The sequence below is a fragment of the Salvelinus sp. IW2-2015 genome, linkage group LG20 (genome assembly GCF_002910315.2).
Source record: "Salvelinus sp. IW2-2015 linkage group LG20, ASM291031v2, whole genome shotgun sequence".
In the NCBI taxonomy this organism is placed as follows: Eukaryota; Metazoa; Chordata; class Actinopteri; order Salmoniformes; family Salmonidae; genus Salvelinus; species Salvelinus sp. IW2-2015.
In genome coordinates, this window is record NC_036860.1 from 60,973,785 (window position 1) to 60,997,176 (window position 23,392).

Here is a 23,392-nt window from a genome sequence, read left to right on the forward strand (position 1 = left end):
ACATACGTATTGCAAATTCGTAACATATCAGACGAATTTCAATTCGTAACATACCATACGAATTTTAATTCTTAACCTATACGAAATGGATGGTGGACATCCACAAATGAATAAACCTCGGATTTACGTACAGAATAATACTAAATGCTCTGAGACCAGGTTGAGTGACAGAGTGCTTGTGCATGGAGGCAGGGTACCTGCATTCGTCTATTGATTATGGCTGTGTACGAGCGCATCTCTGCCAGCCATCACTGGAATTGCTTTTAAAGGGAGATGGTTAAGACGCTCGAGACAGTGATATGTATTGCTGACAGTTTATCAACATTTATCATTTTTAGGACTATTTAATTCAACAGCTTTCAATTTGCATGCTTATCATGTACACATATTCTGAAAAGTAGGTGGGAATAGGCTACTCACTATAGCCCTACATCACCCTCATATTTAAGTTATAATAGGGTGTTGAATTTTTGAATAAAATGTAATTACATTACCTATATTTGTAATATTTGATGTGCCAATATTATTCTGAATACCCACAAACTCGTTCCATAGGCCTAGACAGTGCTTCTTCCACAACAATACCACAGCTCCATGGATGGCCATTACCAGTGTGACGTGCAGTTTGACGCACAAGTAGGGCTGCATCTATGAAAAATAATTACTAAACAAAATATGACTGTGTGTGCTTCAAATGAGTCTTCCATCCCAGTCGAGGAAGACAGACAGTGGAGGAATAGCTACTATCGAAATATTCATTGTAATTGGTCAAAGCAAAAATAGCCTAACCTAGCATATGGTTTTAAAATGAAATGTTTGTGGACACATGTTATTTGGGGGTCATGAGATGAAATATGTCAGCTATCTATTCATTTAAAAAAGAGTGATTGTGAAGTTAGCATATTGAAGCATATTGAATAGCCAGTGAAATACAACAGAGTGATACAGATTATTAAAAAATATGTAATATGCTCAGTTCAACTTTTTAAATCTGGGAACTTTTCCACTTGAGCAAAAGTAAATCAACTACCCCTGGTAGTGTCACTTGACACAGTTCTTCTCATTCTGGGTGGTCAACAACACACACAGCTGCTGTGATGTTGTGTGACCATTGTATCTCTGTGGGATAATGGCTATCATTTTGACAAGGTATTTTAGTGATCACAGAAATAGCACAATGTGCAAGTGAAGGACATTTCAGACATCAATGGTTATTGAACTGAGATCAACAATAAAGTCAGCTGGATAAAACATTGCAACCATGTGCATACGTTTTCTGACCCTGTACCTTAGCTTAATCACATGGCACTTATGAAGAATAGAAATAGAAACAGGTATTCAGTTGTGATTTACCCAATGTATAAGATAGAACAGAGTAGTGTGGGATTGGTACTATAGAGTGATTCTATGAGGTCATGTTTTGTTCACATTTGTTCATTAGGATCAGATTAGTTTGAATGGATTACTCACTGAACAATCAGTAGAGGACCCAGAGTCATGTATGGGGGGGGGGGGCGTGATGGAATGAGTGAATGTGAGGTGCCTTAGTGCTTAACCTCTTGACCAGACACTATTGGACATGATCTGAGGTATTCTGTGCCTAAACTCATCACTCTGATCCACACACACACACACACATACACACACACACCCTGGATGGATAGTGTCGCTATGGATACTTAGGGCTTTCCAAATAGCATGGACAATGTCAAGTGTCGCTATGGATGCAGATGAAAATATGTAAGCAGGCTTTTCTATGAGAAATGTCAAGTACGGAATGATATCTGTCTCCATGGTAACCGGCTCAGACTTTGAGAGAAGGATGAGAGCTCTTTATTTTGCTTATAGTTGACACTTGCCTATCTCAATAGGCCTGGCAAATCAGGGAGAAATGGCATTTTGCATAACCAAGATAAAGGACATCATATTTTACTGATGAGTGGCTTCCGTCTGGCCACTACCATAAAGGCCATGATTGGTGGAGTGCTGCAGAGATGGTTGACCTTCTGGAAGGTTCTCCCATTTCCACAGGGGAACTCTGTAGCTCTGTCAGAGTGACCATCAGGTTCTTGGTCACCTCCCTGACCAAGGCCCTTCTCCCCCGATTCCTCAGTTTGGCTGGGCGACAAGCTCTAGGATGAGTCATGGTGGTTCCAAACTTCTGCCATTTAAGAATGATGGAGGCCACTGTGTTCTTTGGGACCCTCAATGCTGCAGAACTTTATATGTACCCTTCCCCAGATCTGTGCCTCGACATAATCCTGTCTCTGTGCTCTACGGACAATTCCTTCGACATCATGACTTGGTTTTTGCTCTGATATGCACTGTCAACTGGGGAACCTTATACAGACAGGTGTGTGCCTTTCCAAATCATGTCCAATCAATTGAATTTACCACAGGTGGACTCCAATCAAGTTGCAGAAACATCTAAAGGATGATCAATGGAAACAGAACATACCTGAGCTCAATTTCAAGCCTCATAGCAAAGAGTCTGAATACTTATGTAAATAAGGTATTTCTGTTTTTTATTTTTAATACATTTGCCCAATTTTTTATTTATTTTTAATCCATTTTAGAATAAGGCTGTAGCGTAGCAAATGTGGAAAAAGTAAAGTGGTCTGAATACTTTCCGATTGCACTGTAAGAGAACGGAGTTCATCAGCTACTTCTRATCAAGTCATTTCTAAGATTGGTGCCCCACCGCCTTTCAATTCTGCAGGGGCCCCAACTGTCTCTACAAGGAGGTCCAGAGGGCATTCCTATTCGGATTAATGAAAAGACTCATGGTTGAGCAGTGTATCCAATAGTAATTGTTACATTGTAATAAAACCAATGTATATCGATGCATGACTGAACAATTAGTTTGGGCTACATTTTGAAAACAGATGTTAGGCTACTTAGTTTTTTATGAATCATTGCAATGATGACCACTTACTATAACGTAGGAAACTTGGTAACATGTAAACCTTTTCATCCGTTCACGACGTAACATATCTTACCCGTGTCAACCTCATTCCCCTTTACACATTTCATGTTTTGTCAATAGTTCAGTCACGCACTCCATGCACAGATGTATTGCAAAATATACTGAACAAAAATATAAACGCAAAATGCAACAATTTCAAAGATTTTACTGAGTTACAGTTCATATAAGGAAATTAGTCAACTGAAATAAATCGATTAGGCCCTAATCTATGGATTTCACATGACTGGGAATCCAGATATGCATCTGTTGGTCACAGATACCTTAAAGAAAATGGGCCTCACAATGGGCCTCAGGATCTCGTCATGGTATTTCTGTGCATTCAAATAGCCATTGATAAAATGCAATTGTGTTCATTGTCTTTAGCTTATGCCTGTCCATACCATAACCCCACCGCCATAATGGGGCATTCTGTTCACAACGTTAACATCAGCAAATCACTCYCCCACAGGACGCCATACACGTACATGGTCTGCGGTTGTGAGACCGGTTGGACATACTGTCAAATTCTCTAAAACATTGTTGGAGGTGGCTTATGGAAGAGAAATTAACACTAATTTCTCTGGCAACTGGTCTGGTGGACATTCCTGTAGTCAGCATGCCAATTGTAAGCTCCCTAAAAACTTGAGACATCTGTGGTATTGTGTTGTGTGACCAAACGGCACATTTTAGATTGGCATTTTATTGTCCCCGGCACAAGGTGCACCTGTGTAATGATCATGCTGTTTAATCCATTTCTTGATATGCCACATTTGTCAGGTGGATGGATTATTTTGACAAAGGAGAAATGCTCACTAACAGGGATGTATACAAATTTGAGAGAAATATGTTTCTTGTGCGTATGGAACATTTCTGGGATCTTTTATTTCAGCTCATGAAACACTTTACATGTTTCATTTTTATTTTTGTTCAGTGTACACAGTAGCGATTTTATCATGTAAATCTTGGTGGAGCAAAAAAATAAATGTGGGGTGCATGCCAGTGAAGTCACTACATAACACAACACTAAACAATACATGAATTGCACTATAATGGTGACAAACGGTGCCCACAAACTGTTAGGGCATACATAAAGCTGTCCCAACAGCAGAGTCCCAACAGCAGTCCCAACACCTTACCACTGCTACACCTGGCTTTCAGCTGAGCCTTGTCTGGCAGCGAAACAGTTCATTCAGCCTCATTTACTGCCTTTTAAAAAACATAGCTGATATGGCTGACTTGCTTAAACAAATGTGGTTTCTACTGACAATTGAGATGTACAAAACTATGGCATAAGAGGATGACAAGCGGATAAGAGGCAATCCCTAATTTCGATTAAGACATTAATGAGCGAGCGACGACGGACGTAGTCAACATAACTATTTGTTCAGCACTTTTTGTACAGTGACAGAATTGAGAACATGGGCCATTCTTACAGTGTACTCCCTGTACAACAAGTCAGAACCGTAGGATAAATAAAAGTGGCGTATAAACAGACAATGAAAGTTCTTACAATATTCGATTATTACATTTCTCTAAAACAGGTTATAGGCTATATGTGCACCACCAAGTTAGAACAGTAGGCGAATGAAGAGGTGAAAATATACCAAATTATTAGCGTGAGGCACATTGAACGCGTTTGTGTCTTTGCTTGTCAAAAAGATACACGTCATATAACACTATTTGACACATTAAATAAGCTTTTAATTTGACACGTCAAATAACACAATTCTATTATACAATGTTGTGTGTGCTGAATTTGCACGTGCAAGCCAAGCGCCACCACTACTATCAGTAGCACTGTCAAAGCTGTACAAAACAAGCACACATCGGCCACGAACGATGTGTGTACAATATCGCGTTGGTGAAAATAGACCAAATTATTAGGGTGGGCACATGGGCTACTAACAGCTTACTACACAACATACACTTAGTATTACTTTCTTAGCTACAGTATACACATCTCCCTTGCATATTACATAATTTATACAGCAGCATACAATACATTTTTGGACTCACCTTGTGCAGTCCTTTGTGGGCACATTTTGTCATCAAACTTTGTCATCAAAGTCTGGCATTCTCTGGATTTATGTTGGGTACTCAGAAGAAAAAACACAGCCACTCCATTGAATAGCAGGCTAACGTTCGTGGATGCTTTGCAATGGTTGCAGTTTGCCACTGATTCCTTCCAAACCACTCATTGTTGAATTTGCGATTTCCACCTTGTTGTGTAATCTTTGTCCAATGGCCGATGAGCACCGATACGTTTTATCTATAATTTCTCTTCATTATTTCACTTCATATGATAAGGATTAAAAAGGATTTGCCAGTAGATTGTTGACTAGATTCATGATGATGACTGCTAGCTTACTTTGAAAGTAAGATGTTGACATGATCAGTCCAATCAAAGCTACTGTACGTATAACGTGATTTGACGTCATTTTATCTGTGGCCAGTGACCTTGAACCTTATTGGAAAGGCACTTGTAATATAATTCTATGACAGGATCCAAAGGGCTGAAATGTTGGATGTCTACTCTTACTAAGGACTTAAACTTGGCGGTGACGTACTGTCTCCATGAGTGACGGAACACTGAGCCAATCACGGCGCAATGCTCCCATTTTCTGCTGGTTCGCCCAATCACCACAGAAAGCACTGGGCTAGGCTGAAACACCTGCATTTTGGAGCTGCTTTACTCAAGAAAACAAAAAAGAGACCATGTGTGTATGCAGCTTTATTAACTGAATTATATATATATATTTTTTTTTTACATTGTTTGCAAACTGATTTGTGACACGTATTAATGTCAAAATAACATGCAAACAGGCAAGCCCCCCCCATTAATTTAGTTTTTTACATTTGTTTGGTTGTTTTTTTTGTTGCTAAAAATGTGGAGCCTCACTTGTCCTGAATGAAGGGTCGCCACTGAGTGGTAGGTACTGATAGGCACGGTCTCTGGGGCTCGGGACTTGTAAGTCCCGCCCAGTTGCAAAAACGACTCCCACATAGCTCTGCATGATTGGTAAATCAAAGGTTCGTGCCTGGCGTCAGCTAATTTGTCGACCTCTTACATGTCTTTGAAGACGTGTTGACTTTGAGAGACAACGGATATACCCAATCTCGAACCTGACCTCTCAAATCAGTGAAAGAAGACAGTAGACTGACTCCCTATTTTGCTGTTTCACTGTATTCGGAAGGTTTTGGTTGCTGACAATTTCAGGACAAGAAATTGCTGTGGAGAACGCGGTTTGGCTGGAGGTTTGTTAAATATTTTGTTTACATTTTTTAGGTTTGTGGTTAAAGTTAAATTATAAAGAGGTTGTTTGTTAGTTCATTTGCATTGTAATCGGTCAATGAGAATTACATCACTTTTAGGCTCAGTTGGGGATAAGCCTCGTGAACTCTATCGCTAATATTAGCTACGCTAACTAACGGTAGRTAGCTATGTAGCTAACGTTAGCAATCTAGCCTAGCTAATTTAGCTAGCTAACGGCATCTAGCTAGCTAGATACCATCTAGTTTGTTTTCCCCTTTTGAGAAAACTAATGTTAACTGACGTTAAGTATTACAATTATTTGGACTCTATGTGCTGCAAGTTAACTTATTCAGCCAATCGTTAAACGACACTAGGCCGTTTACATACACTAACGTTACACTATAATCTACAGCGCATGTATGTTAACTAACAACTCATATGTACAAGTAGCTATCTAGCTAACGTTAGCTGCTGGTGGCAGGTTGTTAGCCAATGTGATAATAACTAACGTTACCTGGCTAACGTTTCGCGTTAGTTAATACAGGTCAAGACGGCTCGTTAACGTTAGTCAGACAACTAACGTTAAACCAACATAGCTAACAGCTGACTAAAACATATATAGTTAACGTTAGCCGGTAACTAACGTTAATCTATATGCGTTTGTGCAGAAGTAAGTTAACGTTAACTAGTTAAGCCTTCAATGTAGCAACACCGGAAATAATATAGCTACTCTATGTAGCAAACGTTAATTTGGCTAGATTACTTAGTGTTTCCATGTATAACATTAGCATGTTGTCTACTTCACTAGTTAACAGCTGCTAGTAGTAACATCTGCGTCAGTAGTCAACGAACGTTAGCTAAGTATCTAACTAATGTCATCATCCAGTTCTTTGTTAATGGACCTCATTGGCTTGCAGGCATCCAGAAAGAGTTTTTCATTTACATTTACATTTAAGTCATTTAGCAGACGATATTTGAAGCAGAGCATACTACACCCACATCATAACTACCTAGCTAGCGGTTCACAATGACTCAAACTACCTCCTACAATTTGTTGGGGGGGGGGGGTACTATTTTCATTTTAGCCCAGTTATCATGATTATGTCAAGTGGTAACCACTCATATCAAGGGCAGTGATTTGGGATACATTCCATTGTATTATAGTAGAGAACACTTTTGTGTATCCTGTGGCCAAGAATTAATAGGAATTAAAATTGTAAATAGGGGCACGGCAACAACAGGTTTGATTAGTGACAAGATTGGATTGGTGAGGCTTTTATCATGAGGTAAGTTTCCCTCGGTCTTGTCTGATGCAGCCTCAGTGTCCTCAAAAGGCATAGCCTAATTTTACGTTGCTGCCTTCACACAGCAGATCCACAGTGAGGAGCCTGTTCGCATTTCACCGCTGGTGCAAGACAATGGAGACAGAAATCGAGCAGCAGGAAGAAGAGACCACTTTCAGCAACACTGACACTAACGGTAGGCTATTTTGGCAGTGCCTCATCAAAGCTGTGTGTAAGCCATGTATTTGCCTTGACTAGACATATAACACTGCTTTTCTCTAATAGCTGATATCAGTCAGAAGGGACTACAGGGATTGACATTAAGGGATGCCCGATTTTCCTTGGGCAAGTGAACCAAACAATCAAACATTTTTAAAGAATTCCAGTAGCCTAAAACTGATCGTTCTGGTTCCTACCCATTATTTATGTAAAATACAGACAATTTATGGCACAGGCAAGTGAAGCTTTTTTTTTRTTTTTTTTTTAAATAACAACCAAATTACTAAATTCCATTTACTGCTTTTTCTGGTTCCTCCCCTATGTGTAGGTGAAAGGCTGGCAATATATTGCACTTCTGGGTGTAAATGGCTAATTAAAATTTTTGGTCAAGTGATCCTAAGGGCAAACAAAAAATACTGCTGACCTGCCTGATGGGCAGGTACTTTTCAGACTTTAATGTAAATCCCTGGACTACTGGTATAGCTACATGCTGGCACCATTTGTGCATGTCAGATGGCCATGTGTTTCTCTTGTCCAGGTCACTGCTGTTTCGGGAGCAGTTCCGCCTAATTTTAATCCAGGAAGTGGACTGGTAAGGGTTGGGTGGATGCTGTCGCCTGGCTTTTGGCTGGAACCCGTATTGGGAAGAACATAGCATTAGGCTAACTTTCCAGGTTTCTCCCTCCAGGTAAACGCCCTGCCGAGGACATGGAGGAGGAGCAGGCCTTCAAGCGCTCTCGCAACACTGATGAGATGGTGGAGCTGCGGGTACTGCTGCAGAGCAAAGTAAGCCTTGCAACAGAAATGGGATTTTAGGCCTATTGCTTTTAAATCAGGAATTCCCTAGATTGTTTGTTTGTGTAAAATCCGCAACGCTTTTTCTTACATCTGTATGTCTTCCTGGATAGGTAGGTGTTTTTCTGGTGTTTTGAGTTTTGCTAATCCCATCTTCCAAGTTTCATATCATTCAGCGGACTCTCAGACCCATTACTCTGTTCCTAAGGAAACACTCTTGTTTCTCCTCAGAATGCTGGAGCTGTTATCGGAAAGGGTGGCAAGAATATAAAAGCCTTACGCACAGACGTGAGTACAGTTGGCATTTTCAAATTCTTTCCTCCACTGGGGGAATTTGCTGTAAAGCTATATTTATGTCCTTATAAACCTGACATTTTCATAGACATTATGGTATCTAATTACCCCATTCTAATGACAACCCTTATGCGTCTTATTAAAGAAATGTAACCCCTGTACTAAATAGTTTCCCTCTTATATATACACACGCACATCTATTTATCTCCCATCTATAGACAGTCATTCTGTTATCTGAATGTGTTGTTTGACTTGATTGGGTCAATTCCACATTAACAGAATGATGCAGAGACTTAGATGTTTTACTTTAAAATGTATGTCAAACAAAAACCAATGATTTGGAAAGTTAAACAAACCATAGAACGCTATGCACATGGACTACTTTCAACAATTTCCACTGAACATTTAACAAAAAAACACATTTACTTGAACAGTGCAGCTGCAAAGTTTAACAGAATGAAGGTTTGTGCCATCATTCTGTTACCAAATTTTGCAGTTGCAAATTGTTGGACAAGTTGTATGTTTTTTGTTGCATTCATTGTTTTTTTTGTTGGTTTACATTTTAAAATTAGAAATCGGAGTCTCTGCATCATTCTGTTACTGTGGAATTGGTCAAATGTTGCATGTCTGAACACTTGGAGGGATATTTGCGGTGTTTTTGTACAGTAGTCAGATTCTCTTTCCCAAATGACACATCTATAGGTTGGCTCATGTGAACAGACATGGTTTGGCTTGATTGGATCAGATTTGGGGTAGAGTGTGGGTGGGGGCATTTTTCTTGTGTTTCCAATAAAAGGGAACTATCCTTTACTAGGCTCTGAACGTGATTTCTAATGCCCCTTACATCCCTGAAGCAATACCGGACTGTGGCAATGCCATAAAACCCCCTTTAAACAGGTGTCTCAAAGCCTGAGTGGACCTATAGTATATTACAGCCTCTGTAGTATCTATGCAGTCCATTTAGCTAAGTGTCTTTGTTAGAGCTGGCTTAGTCCAGCTGCCCTTTTTCTTGTGCACTCAACATCTTTCTTTTTTTTGTGTGTTTTTTMGGGGGGAAGCTATATAGTGATGGAGTATAGCGTGTATTCAATTAAAATGTATTCCTTCTCCCCCTCTTCCCTCTCCTTTACTTTGTTATTTTTGGCCACCTTCCTCCGTTGCCCATGTACTGGATCGACATGCCCCTCCTGCGTTGCCCATCTTGACGTTGGCCCAACCTTCGCCCCTGAACGCCCGCCCACCTGACACCCCGGTTGGCCCTGCCCCGCCCACAAARGTGCCCCTCCCTAAACGGGCACCTTACTTGACATCTTGTGATTGAATGCCCTTGCCCAATGCCAACCTCCACGGCCAATGCAGTACAATGCCAGTGTATCTGTCCCTGACAGCAGTGGCCCAGAGCGGTATGTCCCACCAGTTATTGCCTCACTGCCTGATTAGAACAGAGAAAAACACATGTCTTTGATAGCGTGCCTTCTGTTTCATTTGAACATTTTCTACATATAGAACCCCCCTCCCTCTCCCTTTATCAAGAGACGTGTATTGTTCCATTTGAATTGTTCTGTCTTCTCCCCCCCTCTACCCTTCTTCCCCCACATTCAAGTATTTCCATTTAATTTGGACCTTTTTGTCACTAGAAATGAAATCAATGAACCCACTTTCAGTAGATCATATTAAATGGGAGGAGCCCAGTTGTTGGCTGCTGTTACCTTTCTGTGGTATTTTTAATTGTGATTTGTGGAAAGGCAATGATCTTTCCCGCTCTGTCCTTGTGGCCCACCTTGCTACTCCCTGCCCCGCCCCTCCCACACCCCACTGCTCTCAACATCACTGTTCATGATCTGAGTGCTCAAGCTCCGCCCACTCTGTAACTCATCACTGTTCTCTTTTTTTCCCCCTTGTGCTACATCTCCCCGTTGGGTTTCTCTATCCTCCGTTAGGTTTCTCCCCTCTTGTTTTTCTCTCAGTCCCCCCCATCAGTCCAGACTGCCTGCCAAACCTTTCATTCCACCCTCTATCCTGTCTACCACCTAGTGGTTACCACTCACATCCCCCCCTGCTTTCTTTATTTTGTTTCTCTTCTACCTTCCGACTCCCTGGCACTGAGAGTGTGCTGGTGGCACGATTGTGATGGCAGTTTTTTTTAAGTAACTTTTTTTCTTTCTTCCCCTTCAAGTGCTGGTGGTGATGGTTAAAAGGCCCCCCTCCCTCCAGACAGAGCCCCCCCCCCCCCCTCCAGACAGAGCCCCCCCCCCTCCCTCCAGACAGTGGTCAGCCTTGTGCTTCATGTTGTAATCCTAAAGCCTCTCTCTCTTTTTGGATGTGAGACAAACGAGCGCACGTCAAGTTGCTCACATTTCAGTCCAGTGTTGGAAAGTCTTCGTTTTTTGTTTTTAAACATTTTTGTTTTTATAGCTCTGTGGTTCATAGGAGTGTTAATCTTGAAGTAAGTTTTTCTTTATTTTTTGCTTTTTGTCCTCCCTCTGTTTTGCCTTGTTGCCTTTGGCCGCATGCTGTTCCTTACCAGGATCCTGAGTGTGAGTGCAGATATTGAGACTATCGGAGAGATTCTGCTGAAGATTATCCCTACTCTGGAAGAGGTGAGTGCCCCGCGGCCTCCAGAGATATACACGTATAGGTTTATCTTTTTCCTAATCCTCAAAGTCAAGAGCTAAAGGCTTTCTTTCACCTGACTGATCTGTACCTGTTTTTTCCTAGTACCAGCATTATAACGGGATTGATTTTGACTGCGAGCTGCGTTTGCTGATCCATCAGAGTTTGGCTGGAGGCATCATTGGGGTGAAGGGTACCAAGATAAAGGAGTTAAGAGAGGTCAGATGGGATCCCACTGATTTCAAATGCTGACTTGACTCAGTCCATACTCATTTACAAGAATAAGCTGAAGTGCATAGATTGCATGTGCTTGATCTGCCCTAACAGGTTTTCTTTGTTTCCCACTTGTCCACAAATGGTTATAGGGAATGTATTGAAGATCTCATTTAATGCTCAAAGCTTAAGACTGGTCAAACCCATTTTGAACATATGGCATTGTGCTGCATCTTCCTGTTGTGTTATGGGTCTATTTCATGCTGGGCTTCCTGTCTCCATCAGAACACCCAGACTACCATCAAGCTATTCCAGGAGTGCTGTCCTCACTCCACTGACCGAGTGGTTCTGGTTGGAGGAAAGCCAGACCGTGTCGTCGATTGCATCAAAGTTATCCTGGAGTTGGTATCTGAGGTGGGTGAGTTAGGTCTGTGATGGTCACGGAATTTTGGATGACTTATTGGTCAGCTAAATAACACAGTCTCCTTTTATAGTAGTTTTAATAGCGTGCGGATACATTTTAACACGCACATTTTCTCCTCTTTTCCTGACTCCATGTGCTGTGCTTCTGTAGACAGAGGGCTGTTGCCTAGGCCAGTGTTTCCCAAACGCTGACCTGGGGACCCCCCTGTGTGCATGTTTTGGTGTTTGCCCTAGCACTACACAGCTGATTCAAATGGCCAACTCATCAAGCAAGCAAAGACTAATTTGCTACAACACCGTGCTTGTTTCAGCAAGGAGCAACAAAGTTTCATTGTGTTGTAAAGGGTCCTTGTTACCGTGGAAACTGACTCAACTGCACAAATGCCTGACCACCCAGTGTTTAGTCAACTGTTCGTTCCACAATTTATTTGATTTTTAAACCCCCTACTGTAAGTCTTCTATAATTGTCGGTGAAAGGATTATACGGTAATTGTGAGTTCAGTTCTGAGCCAGTGACCGTGACACACTTCATCACCAGTGTCTAAACATGGAAACTCAATGAGTCAGTCAAACTAGAATTGTACTTGTTTAATAACAGCAGATGCTTTTTGTTTGTTTTTTTATATTCCATTTACAACAGTTGTTGACATTGTAGTCGTTCCAGAGCAAAACTAATTTATATAGGTAACTTGCAAAATAAAGAAAACACCACGAGAAATTACATCATTTGGTGGTGGAAAACTCTCAGGTGCTGCTCCAGAATCTCCCATAATTGTTCAATTGATTTGAAATCTGGTGACTGACAACACACACACCCTTTAGACCCCTATGCTCCTMTGAGACCCCTCTTTCAAACTCACTGAGATCTAMTCTAGCCATGGTAGCAAAAATAATGGGCAACTGGACATTTTTATACATGACCCTAAGCATGATGGTATGTTCATTTCTTAATTAACTCAGGAACTACACCTGTGTGGAAGCACCTGCTTTCAATATACTTTGTAGCCTCATTTCCTTTTATTTTGGCAGTTATATGTAGCATCTCAACAATGGTCTCATGGGCCTCCCGGGTGGCGAAGTGGTCTACACCAGAGACTGGGTTCGAGCCCAGMCTCTGTCGCAGCCGGCCGCGACCGGGAGGTCCATGGGGCGACGCACAATTGGCCTAGCGTCGTCCGGGTTAGGGGGGGTTGGCCGGTAGGGATATCCTTGTCTCATCGCGCACTAGCGACTCCTGTGGCGGGCCGGGCGCAGTGCATGCTGACCAGGTCGCTAGGTGTACGGTGTTTCCTCCGACACATTGGTGCGGCTGGCTTCCGGGTTGGATGTGCGCTGTGTTAAGAAGCAGTTGGGTTGTGTTTCGGATGACGCGTGGCTCTCGACCTTCGTCTCTCCCGAGCCCGTACGGGAGTTGTAGTGAGACAAGACAGTAACTACTAACAATTGGATACCACGAAATTGGGGAGAAAAAGGGGTAAAAAATTAAATAAAATTGTCTCATAGTATTATCTATCTTCAGGCTCCTATCAAAGGGCGCGCCCAGCCTTACGACCCCAACTTCTACGACGAGACATACGACTACGGCGGCTTCACCATGATGTTCGAGGAGCGGGGCCGGCGGCCTATGGGGGGGTTCTCCGTACGGGGCCGGGGTGGCTTTGAGCGCATGCCCCCCGGCCGCGGCGGCCGACCCATGCCCCCCTCCAGACGGGACTATGACGACTTGAGCCCTCGCCGGGGACCGCCCCCTCCCCTGCCAACCAGAGGGCGTGGAGGGAGCCGAGCTCGAAACCTGCCCCTCCCCCTACCACCACCCCCAAGAGGGTAAGGAGCTTCACTTCCTTTCAATTGTTGTTTATGGCTACCTCTTATCACCTCATCAGTCACTCAGTGATGTTTATAACCATGTGCCTTCGCTGTACATAGAACTAGAATGAACATGAACCTACTTTGTTGGACTAATCCTAAAGGAATCTTTTCTGACACATTTCCACTGAGTCATGTTGACCCTGTCGTGTGGTTGCAGAGGGGACCGGTTCTCTCATCAGAGCTATCACGGCAACATGGACGACAGACCAAAGTAAGTCATTTGTGTAAAACAAAGGCAGCACCTGCAGAGTGGTTAGGGTGGAACTCCTTCACCTCTCCAAATCGAGTTAGTCATTTGGAGAATGGCTCGCTCAGATGTGGAGATTACTATCTCTGTCAAATGTTGGGTTGAATCCTTTTCTGTTGATTTAATGACCGTCAATACGGTTCTACCCATGACACAGTAGTTATTTTGTAAACATGACCACTCATCCCATGAGTAGATGACTATAAGAACACAATGTCAGTGTCTTCTTATCAACACTGATAAAAATAAAAATAAACTTAGCTCTTTACACTTTCAGGAGGACTGGTATCGCACTTGTATAGTACAGACTTAGCAGCCCCCAACCAATGGGCTGACATCAGTCKATCAGAGGTGGTGAACTGATCCCTTTCTTGTCATGTTAACCCCGACACCCTCCCTGCCCTCTTATCTAAGCAGCGACAGGAGAGGAAGACCAGGAGACCGCTACGACAGCATGGTGAGTGACCTGAGCATTTTAAGTGTTTTAGATGAGGGTTTAGCATGGAAGAGTGACAGAGCTTCAGTCTGTTGCCTGGTGTTTTAATAGTAGGCAAGTCGAACACGCATTTTAATGGTTTTAGTTACAGTGCATTCAGAAAGTATTCAGACCCTTTGACTTCTTCCACATTTTATGTTACAGCCGTATTCTAAAATGGATTAAATCGTTTTTTCCCCCCATCAATCTAAACACACTACCTCATAATGACATTGCAAACAAAGGTTTTTATAAATGTTTGTGTATTTATGGAAGAAAAAAAAACATTTACATAGGTATTCAAACGCTTTACTCAGTACTTTGTTGAAGCAGGGATTACAGCCTCAAATCTTCTTGGGTATGACGCTACATGCTTGGGACACCTGTATTTGGGGAGTTTCTCCCATTCTTATCTGCAGATCCTCATCGGGTTCAAGTCCGGGCTCTGCCTGGGCCACTCAAGGACATTCAGAGACTTGTCCCGAAGCCACTCCTGCGTTGTCTTGGCTGTGTGCCTAGGGTTGTTGTCCTGTTGGAAGGTGAACCTTCGCCCCAGTTTGAGGTCCTGAGTGCACAGGAGCAGGTTTTAATCAAGGATCTCTCTGTACTTTGCTTCGTTCATATTTTCCTCGATCCTGGCAAGTCTCCCATTCCCTGCCGCTGAAAAACATTTCCACCGCATGCTGCCATCCATGCTTCACCGTAGGGATGGTATTGGCCAGGTGATGAGCGGTGCCTGATTTCCTCCAGACGTGACGCTTGGCATTCAGGACAAAGAGTTCAATCTTGTTTTCATCAGACCAGAGAATTTTGTTTCTCATGGTCTGAGAGTATTTTAGGTGCCTTTTGGCAAACTGTATGCAGGCTGTCATGTGTCTTTTACTGAGGAGTGGCTTCTGTCTGGCCACTACCATAAAGTCCTGATTGGTGGAGTGCTGTAGAGATGGTTGTCCTTATTGGAAGGTTATTCCATCTCCACAGAGGAACTCTAGAGCTCTGTGACCATCGGGTTCTTGTTCACCTCCCTGACCAAGGCTCTTCTCCCCCGAATGCTCCGTTTGGCCGGGAGGCCAGCTCTAGGAAGAGTCTTGATGTTTCCAAACTTCCAATACAAGAATGACGAAGGGCACTGTGTTCTTGGGGACCTTCAATGCGGCAGAAATGTTTTTGTACCCTTCCCCAGATCTGTGCCTCGGCACAATCCTTCGACCTCATGGCTTGGATTTTGCTCTGACATGCACATGCACCTTATATAGACAGGTGTGTTTTTCCAAATCATGTCCAATCAATTGAATTTACTACAGGTGGACTCCCAAGTTGTAGAAACATCTCAAGGATGATCAAGGAGACAGGATGCACCTGAGCTCAATTGAGTCTCATAGCAAAGGATCTGAATACTTATGTAAATAAGGTATTTCAGTTTTATTTTTAATACATTTGCAACAATTTCTAAACCTGTTTTTGCTTTGTCATTGTGGGGTATTGTGTGTAGATTGCAAAATCCAAGATGGCGTAGCAGTCGGACGTGTGTTGTCTTGTCTTGTCCCGTGTAAATAGTCTTCGTATTTTTCGTATACATTTCGTATATATTTTAATTTCACTTTCCATCTAGGAACTGAATATACATTCCTACATTCCGCCTCACCCAATGTGGTACGGACCTGCTATTTTTTATACTTTAGAACCGTAACCCCAATCAGAAGCTAGCCAGATAACTAGCTAGTAGTCAGTTAGCCACTGCTGCGGTCTTCACAGCCAGCTTCAATACCGGGCCAATACCTGCCAGTCTGCGCAAGCGCGATATCACCCAGAGCATATAGGACTGCTTTTCTCTACTCACATCACCGGATTCCTGACGCAAGCTCTGGACAATTACACCGTATCATCACAGCTAGCTAGCTCCCCGAGTGGCTACTACTGGCTAACACCTCTGTCCCGAAGCAAGCACCAGTTAGCCTTGAGCTAGCCTCGAGCTAGCCCATCTGCCGGCTAGCCGAAGAGGTCTACCAGCGAATTCTTGGGCTACAATACCTCTTTTGCCAATTGGACTGGACCTTTTTTTGCCCACACAGAGCCTTGCCAATCCATCACAACTGGTCTAAATCAGCTACAAGCTAATTTAGCCATTTTTTTGCCGCTGCTAGTAGCTTTTACCTTCTGCACAGACACCAGCCCTGTTATTAGCCTGGATATTACTCACCTATTTACCGCATCGGACTGTCTCTCGACAACAACGCCGGATTCCTGCCGTAATCCCTGAGCCACTACTTCTGATCCTCACAGCTAGCTTGCAGCTAGCGCAGCTAGCGCCACTGCCACGAAGCTAGCACCAGTTAGCAAACACAATTCTACAATTCACAACCTCTCTTTCGCCATCCGGCTTGGATTCTCTGTCGACACGACCACGTTCGAGCAGACCCCCTCCGTCTGAGCAGACCACCCCCCGGGCTACTAACTTTAAACGCCGCGTGTAGCTTAGTGGAGGCCTCCCTGCTCCATCTACGGCTGCCCCCTGGACACTATGATCACTTGGCTACATAGCTGATTCATGCTTGACTGTCCATTAATTCACGGTACTCCATTCTGTTTATTTGTGTTTTATCTGTCGGCTCTGTGCTTTAACTCAGGATCTGTGTGTAGTTAATCCGACCCTCTCTGCCTAGTCGTCGCCATTTTTACCTGTTGTTGCTGTGTTAGACTAGCACCCTGTTATTGCTGCTGTTATCTTACCTGTTGTTTTTAGCTAGCTCTCCCAATCAAGACCTGCAATCACTTTATGCCTTATTGTATGTCTCTCTCAAATATCAATATGCCTTGCATTACTGTTGTTCAGGCTAGTTATCATTATCATTGTTTTGGTTTGCAATGGACCCTGTAGTTCCACTCTCCGTACCTCTGATACCTCCTTTGTCCACCCCCCACACATGCGGTGACCTCACCCATTGAGACCAGCATGTCCAGAGATACAACCTCTCTTATCATCACCCAGTGCCTGGGCTTGCCTCCGCTGTACCCGCGCCCCACCATACCCCTGTCTGCACATTATGCCCAGAATCTATTCTACCACGCCCATAAATCTGCTCCTTTTATTCTTTGTCCCCAACGCTCTAGGCGACCAGTTTGATAGCCTTTAGCCGCACCCTCATCCTACTACTCCTCTGTTCCTCGGTGATGTGGAGGTAAACCCAGGCCCTGCATGTACCCAGTCACCCTCATTTGTTGACTTCTGTGATCGAAAAAGCCTTGGCCTTCATTGTCAACATCAGAAGCCTCCTCCCTAAGTTTGCCTTACTCACGCTTTAGCACACTCTTCCAACCCTGATGTCCTTGCCGTGTCCGAATCCTGGCTTAGGAAGGCCACCAAAAATCTTGAGATTTCCATACCCAACTATAACACTTTCCGTCAAGATAGAACTGCCAAAGGGGAGGAGTTGCAATCTACTGCAGAGATAGCCTGCAAAGTTCTGTCATACTTTCCAGGTCTATGCCCAAACAGTTCGAACTTCTAATTTTAAAAATTAATCTCTCCAGAAATAAGTCTCTCACTGTTGCCGCCTGCTACCGACCCCCCTCAGCTCCCAGCTGTGCCCTGGACACCATCTGTGAATTGATCGCTCCCATCTAGCTTCAGAGTTTGTTCTGTTAGGTGACCTAAACTGGGATATGCTTAACACCCCGGCAGTCCTACAATCCAAGCTTGATGCCCTCAATCTCACACAAATCATCAAGGAACCCACCAGGTACAACCCTAAATCCGTAAACATGGGCACCCTAATAGACATTATCCTGACCAACCTGCCCTCCAAATCACCTCTGCTGTCTTCAATCAAGATCTCAGCGATCACTGCCTCATTGCCTGTATCCGCCACGGGTCCGCGGTCAAACGACCACCCCTCATCACTGTCAAACGCTCCCTAAAACACTTCTGCGAGCAGGCCTTTCTAATCGACCTGGCCCGGGTACCCTGGAGGAATTGACCTCATCCCGTCAGTTGAGGATGCCTGGTCATTCTTTAAAATGTTACTTCCTCACCATATTAGACAAGCATGCTCCGTTCAGGAAATGCAGAACCAGAACAGATACAGCCCTTGGTTCACTCCAGACCTGACTGCCCTCGACCAGCACAAAAACATCCTGTGGCGAACTGCCATAGCATCGAAGAGCCCCCGCGATATGCAACTGTTCGGAAGTCAGGAACCAATACACGCAGTCAGTCAGGAAAGCAAAGGCCAGCTTTTTCAAGCAGAAATTTGCATCCTGTAGCTCTAACTCCAAAAAGTTCTGGATACTGTAAAGTCCATGGAGAACAAGAGCACCTCCTCCCAGCTGCCCACTGCACTGAGGCTAGGTAACACGGTCACCACCGATAAATCCGTGATAATCGAAGACTTCAACAAGCATTTCTCAATGGCTGGCCATGCCTTCCTCCTGGCGACTCCAACCTTGGCCAACGCCCCGCCCCCCCCGCTGCTACTCGCCCAAGCCTCCCCAGCTTCTCCTTTACCCAAATCCAGAAGCAGATGTTCTGAAAGAGCTGGAAAACCTGGACCCATACAAATCAGCTGGGCTTGACAATCTGGACCCCCTATTTCTGAAACTGTCCGCCGCCATTGTCGCACCCCCTATTACCAGCCTGTTCAACCTCTCCTTCGTATCATCTGAGATCCCCAAGGATTGGAAAGCTGCCACGGTCATCCCCCTCTTCAAAGGGGGAGACACCCTGACCCAAATTGTTACAGACCTATATCCATCCTGCCCTGCCTATCTAAGGTCTTCGAAAGCCAAGTCAACAAACAGATCACTGACCATCTCGAATCCCACCGTACCTTCTCCGCTGTGCAATCAGGTTTCCGAGCCGGTCACGGGTGCACCTCAGCCACCCTCAAGGTACTAAACGATATCATAACCGCCATCGATTAAAGACATTACTGTGCAGCCGTCTTCATCGACCTGGCCAAGGCTTTCGACTCTGTCAATCACCTATCTCTTATCGGCAGACTCAGTAGCCTCGGTTTTTCTAATGACTGCCTTGCCTGGTTCACCAACTACTTTGCAGACAGAGTTCAGTGTGTCAAATCGGAGGGCATGTTGTCCGGTCCTCTGGCAGTCTCTATGGGGGTACCACAGGGTTCAATTCTCGGGCCGACTCTTTTCTCTGTATACATCAATGATGTTGCTTTTGCTGCGGGCGATTCCCTGATCCACCTCTACGCAGACGACACCATTCTATATACTTCCGGCCCTTCTTGGACACTGTGCTATCTAACCTCCAAACAAGCTTCAATGCCATACAACACTCCTTCCGTGGCCTCCAACTGCTCTTAAACGCTAGTAAAACCAAATGCATGCTTTTCAACCGTTCGCTGCCTGCACCCGCGACGCCCGACTAGCATCACCACCCTGGACGGTTCCGACCTAGAATATGTGGACATCTATAAGTACCTAGGTGTCTGGCTAGACTGCAAACTTCCTTCCAGACTCATATCAAACATCTCCAATCCAAAATCAAATCAAGAATCGGCTTTCTATTCCGCAACAAAGCCTCCTTCACTCACGCCGCCAAACTTACCCTAGTAAAACTGACTATCCTACCGATCCTCGACTTCGGCGATGTCATCTACAAAATAGCTTCCAATACTCTACTCAGCAAACTGGATGCAGTTTATCACAGTGCCATTCGTTTTGTTACTAAAGCACCTTATACGACCCACCACTGCGACCTTATGCCCTAGTCGGCTGGCCCTCGCTACATGTTCGTCGTCAGACCCACTGGCTCCAGGTCATCTACAAGGCTATGCTAGGTAAAGTGCCGCCTTATCTCAGTTCACTGGTCACGATGGCTACACCCACCCGCAGCACGCGCTCCAGCAGGTGTATCTCACTGATCATCCCTAAAGCCAAAACCTCATTTGGACGCCTTTCCTTCCAGTTCTCTGCTGCCTGCGACTGGAACGAATTGCAAAAATCTCTGAAGTTGGAGACTTTTATCTCCCTCAACAACTTTAAAAATCTGCTATCCGAGCAGCTAACCGATCGCTGCAGCTGTACATAGTCCATCTGTAAACTACCCACCCCCAACTTACCTACCTCACCCCCCATACTGCTTTTAATTTACTTTTCTTGCTCTTTTGCACACCAGTATCTCTTCTTGCACATGATTTCATTCTGAATTTATATCAGTTTAATCTGCTAAATTGTAATTATTCGATTTATTGCCTACCTCATGCCTTTTGCACACATTGTATATAGATTCTCTTTTTTTTCTACCATGTTATTGACTTGTTTATTGTTTACTCCATGTGTAACTCTGTGTTGTCTGTTCACACTGCTATGCTTTATCTTGGCCAGGTCGCAGTTGCAAATGAGAACTTGTTCTCAACTAGCCTACCTGGTTAAATAAAGGTGAAATAAAAATAAATAAATAAAAGATTGAGGAAGAAAAGTAATTTCATAAATTTTATAGTAAGGCTGTAACATAACAAAATGTTGCAAAGGGGAAGGGATCTGAATACTTTCCAAATGCACTGTACGTGTGTAAATGGATTGGGATTATTATCCTGCCCTTGTGAAATATGGTGGTTTGGACACTGGCGCTGCTCTTCACCAAGCGAACACACTGGTTAGGCCTCTTGTAGCCTGGCAACAGTTGTCTCCTTGGTTACCAAGGAGCAGCTGAATAGTAATCTGGAGCCGCCAAACTAACAAATGAACTTCAGGTGAAACCATTGCGATTCGCGGACTGGTTTGGTCGGGTCGTACCAATAACATGCATAGTAGAAAATGAGTAAAGCAGCTAAGATTCATATGCTCAATATCAAACACATTTAAACCAGTATTTTACTTAATGAATGTTTCAGTCTTGTAATAAGTCTCTCAATTTGTCTTTCTCTCRCTATGTTCTGTTGAATACAGAGTGGTGGATACGGTGGTGAGTCTAAGTTTCTTCTTTTCATGGTTGTCTACACTCTTGTTTGAATGTCTCTTTGGTCAGAGTATAGTTCTTTCTGTCTAGTAAGCACCACCAGCTCTCCCCACTGTCCTTTGTTGGTCTGTCTATGTGGTCTGCCAGCCACGGTGTGATGTATTGTTATCCTTCCTTTTCCTCCCTTCATATTTTCAAAGACAACACTTCCTCGTGGGAGCCCTTTCAGTCTGGTGAGTGCAAATGAATCACATTTGTATCAATGWCTCATTTTGTTGCTTCTGTATTTGTTTTCGTGTCGTTTTGAGGACTTTCCACACGAGGATAAATTCTGAGTCTCTCTCCAGGTGGCCGAGGGTCATACAGTGACATCGGGGGTCCCGTCATTACGACACAAGTTACCATCCCCAAGGATGTGAGTAAAGGTTTAATCCGCACAGTCCCAAGCGTAATAACACCCCTTACCACAGATCGACACAGACATCCCTGTAATATATTCATGAGAAGAACCGAGATGAGATTCTTCCCAATTGATCAAAAAATTCCTCACTTGTCGTAGCTGGCCGGCTCCATCATTGGGAAGGGCGGACAGCGGATTAAGCAGATCCGTCATGAGTCGGGAGCGTCCATCAAGATCGACGAGCCACTAGAGGGCTCCGAGGACCGCATCATCACCATCAATGGAACACAGGACCAGATCCAGAACGCCCAGTATCTACTGCAGAACAGGCACGTGCTAGCACCCTTTCCTCGTCTCCGCTGAAAGCAGTATGGTGGAAACCTATTCATCCCTGTCCCCTATCCGTGGTAATCAAGGAAGGAAATGAGTTGTTCATGACTAACAAATGAAATTGAAGATAAAGTAGTTCTAGAAATGACTCCTGGGGTCCCTTTATTCACTTGTCCACTGTGTTTTGTTGCAGTGTGAAGCAGTACTCTGGCCGGTTCTTCTAAAGAGGGAAGAAGAGCAAATCTGCCATGCCCGTTCGCTCCCTCTATTCAGAGCCAACATTCCTCTGCTTTGGGTAGTTATGTGCCCCCCACCCGTCATCTAACACCTTTTAATAAGAAGTTTGGAAGTTCTCTCAAAGCTGTCGGATGAGTGTATCCCAGTATTTTTTATTTTTTTTGCCTTGCTTGTTTTTTGGGGGTTTTCTTTCTGGATTATTTTGCTGTTCTGTACTTGGAGTAAACTAACCTGTCTGTGTTCACTCTTGGCCTCCCCTGAGACGCTCCTCCTCCCAGTCAGTACAGCATGCAGAATGTAATCTTGTTTTGTAAGAAACATTTTATGATTTAAAAAAAAAAATACATTTCGTTTATTTTTGCTTATTTTTTCCCCCCGCTGAAAGATAAGGGGCTGTATAAAAATGTACAGTTATCGTGTCATAGGATGAATAAGAGTGCTAGGATTGTTTCATTTTGTTGGGAGACTGATAGGGCTAAAAATAAAGTATTGTTAATTTTAAGTTTTCTACATGATTTCAGCTGGTTAACGGGGAGGGACTTGATATAATTCCTTTAATACATAATCATTGACATTTGGATCCATTTAGACTGGCTAAAGCCTGTTTTTTTTAAATGTCGGTTTGTAAGCATTTTTAACATTTTAGATGGGATCTTTGTAGACACCAGTCAGTTTGGGATGGGAATGCAGCCTTTCTTTCCATATGAGTGGCATGTCACCCCTGTTAATCTCTACCTGTCTGTGGGGTGTAGTATCTGCTGCAAGTCTGAGTAATAAAGTCTGTGCCACCTTTTACTAAACATGTGGGGGGAGGTTTTGTGTTATTTTTCCATATTTCCTAGGTGAGATAAATA

At 43.7% G+C, this 23,392-nt stretch overlaps 1 protein-coding gene across 7 annotated transcripts; it reads left to right on the forward strand.

Moving 5' to 3' along the window:
- Nucleotides 1-5,997: 5,997 nt before the first annotated feature.
- LOC111980754 (heterogeneous nuclear ribonucleoprotein K) lies at nucleotides 5,998-23,040 on the forward strand. 7 transcript variants are annotated; one of them, XM_024011700.2, is made up of 16 exons: nucleotides 5,998-6,220; nucleotides 7,588-7,697; nucleotides 8,409-8,506; nucleotides 8,747-8,803; nucleotides 10,169-10,212; nucleotides 11,337-11,409; nucleotides 11,528-11,641; nucleotides 11,921-12,049; nucleotides 13,578-13,882; nucleotides 14,085-14,138; nucleotides 14,589-14,631; nucleotides 21,562-21,577; nucleotides 21,772-21,804; nucleotides 21,919-21,986; nucleotides 22,131-22,300; nucleotides 22,495-23,040. In XM_024011700.2, the coding sequence occupies exons 2-16, from the start codon at nucleotides 7,637-7,639 to the stop codon at nucleotides 22,523-22,525; spliced, it is 1,296 nt and encodes a 431-aa protein (XP_023867468.1). In that variant the 5' UTR covers nucleotides 5,998-6,220; nucleotides 7,588-7,636; the 3' UTR covers nucleotides 22,526-23,040. The 7 variants fall into 7 exon arrangements, with proteins under 7 accessions (XP_023867468.1, XP_023867473.1, XP_023867467.1 ...); XM_024011705.2 differs by having other exon boundaries at nucleotides 14,592-14,631; nucleotides 22,495-22,967; XM_024011699.2 differs by having other exon boundaries at nucleotides 22,131-22,378; nucleotides 22,495-22,915.
- The last annotated feature ends 352 nt before the right edge of the window (nucleotides 23,041-23,392 follow it).

Coding starts and splice junctions, on each gene's coding strand:
- LOC111980754 (XM_024011699.2), top strand. CDS start 7,637: ATGGAGACAGAAATCGAGCAGCAGGAAGAAGAGACCACTTTCAGCAAC. Junction 7,698..8,408: donor CAGCAACACTGACACTAACG/GTAGGCTATTTT, acceptor TTCTCCCTCCAG/GTAAACGCCCTGCCGAGGAC. Junction 14,139..14,588: donor AACATGGACGACAGACCAAA/GTAAGTCATTTG, acceptor CTCTTATCTAAG/CAGCGACAGGAGAGGAAGAC.